At 40.1% G+C, this 1905-nt stretch overlaps 1 protein-coding gene across 1 annotated transcript in view; it reads left to right on the forward strand.

The window, feature by feature from the left end:
* Positions 1 to 1905, forward strand: part of LOC116703437 (carnitine O-palmitoyltransferase 1, liver isoform) — a 14972-nt gene that overhangs the window by 10270 nt on the left and 2797 nt on the right. Inside the window, exon 2 of the mRNA XM_032538174.1 lies at positions 349 to 491. Coding sequence (XP_032394065.1) covers positions 351 to 491 — 141 coding nt within the window. The 5' untranslated portion in view covers positions 349 to 350. The remainder of the gene's footprint in view (positions 1 to 348; positions 492 to 1905) is intronic.

Below are 1905 nucleotides of genomic sequence, written 5' to 3' on the forward strand. Positions count from 1 at the left end.
CAAATGAGCAAAGTGGCAGTTGGTCAAGGCCACGCCCCCAGCCTCTACATGTGAGCACCTGCTCTACCAACTGAGCTAACCCTGCCACAAAAGGGCCTATTTTATTGTGAACATTTGACTATGTGACTATTTCTTTTATATCGCTATACTTGGTGACCATCATAAAAGCAATAGGTCACGACAGGCCGTCAGATGTTGTCATTATATCACAGCTGGGAAGTAGTGTTCGGCCCCCCCCAGGTGAATTGAATGTAGGCATTGCTCTCTAACACTAATAAATGATTCACAATTGCTTAATACAAGGAGTGATATTGGCGTTTACATTTTTGTTCACTTTTGTTTCCATAGTGATGGCTGAGGCCCACCAGGCAGTGGCGTTCCAGTTTACCATAACGCCAGAGGGGATCGACCTGCAGTTGTCCTATCAGGCCCTGAACCAGATCTACCTGTCCGGAGTACGATCCTGGAAGAAACGAGTCAGCCGCCTGAGGGTGAGGATGATAGGAAATTGCTGTGTCTGTGTTTGTGTGTGTGCGGTTCTTGTCCTTAAATTTAGTATTTATGCCTTTGTCAGCCATTTCTAAATCTTTTGGTTAATTTTACAAATTTTTAGTGTAGACGTTAGTAAGATTTGACGTTAGATAATTATGTTTAAACTGAGCCAGTAAGTACAGTAACCCTCGGTGGTTAGGATTTATTCCGTCTTCCACCACGCGCCACTCAACGCCGGGATCATCTCACAAGCGCAGTGTCTTGCCTACCCGACTTGCAGATTTTTTATCTTTCTTTAAGTACTTGAAAGAACAATCACGTGTTCATTAAGCTTGTATCTAACTTCCACTCTAAGCTCTCCTGTCATGAAACTCTTGTCGTCGTCTGTATTGTTAAAGAGGAGACGTTTACAGTATTAGGGGGGTGTCTTTTGGCTCTCGCTGTTTCACTTCATTATTGTGTTGGTACTGTATTATTATAATATTTTGTAATTCATTCCTGTTCATGCACATGTAGATTGTTGTTGGTTATGATACATTACACTAATTTAAGAAATGGGGTTGGACGGAAAGGTTACTGGCCAACAGGCATCTGCAATTTCAGAATAGCTGTAGTTTTATATATTTGAGTGCCTTTTTGTGTGACCATGTAAGTTATGGTTATAATAGTTGGTAATGGTTCTCTAATATAATACAGAGTGAGTTTAGCCTCAAGAGGGGCGAAAGTGCTTATCATTCCAGAAGGTGTGTAGGGGTGTAATATGTGTGAGTACATTCCCATCTGTATACGTAGGTTGACAATAACGAGCCTTTCATAACATGTACTGACATGTAATTTTGCCCCTGCTGGGATGACATAGACATGTAGTATGTGTGTTGCGCTCAAAAACAAGTCTCTCTCTTTACTCATCCTACCAGTCTATGCAAGTGAATGTTGTGAGGCCAGAAATTGTTGAAACCCACACAAAAAACTTTCCAGTCAAGATTTGAAAGGTTCAGAGAAATGTACGGCATTTGAGGAAATTGCATAGCATCTTGGTTTTAAACGATTGAGTCAATAATAAACAAAATGCTGGCTGAAGTGGGTACAGAACATGTACTGTATGTCATGTAGTCCTTAGGGGTGGGAATCACCAGAGGCACCATGATACGATATTATCACAATACTTGGCTCACGATACGATGTTATTGCGATTTTAAACATATTGCGATATTCTGCGATCTATTGCAATTTACTTCATTATTTTGTCCCCAAAGGAAAACGTTGACAACATCTGTTTTTTCATCTCACATTCATTTTATAAAAGTAAAATGTGACTGTCAAGCTGACTAACTAAGCAAAACTTTCATGAATATGTTATAAATGTTATATACACCTGGCAAACTGAACTGTTTGCATTTAATTAAGGTGGAC

The sequence above is a fragment of the Etheostoma spectabile genome, chromosome 15, assembly GCF_008692095.1.
Source record: "Etheostoma spectabile isolate EspeVRDwgs_2016 chromosome 15, UIUC_Espe_1.0, whole genome shotgun sequence".
In the NCBI taxonomy this organism is placed as follows: domain Eukaryota; kingdom Metazoa; phylum Chordata; class Actinopteri; order Perciformes; family Percidae; genus Etheostoma; species Etheostoma spectabile.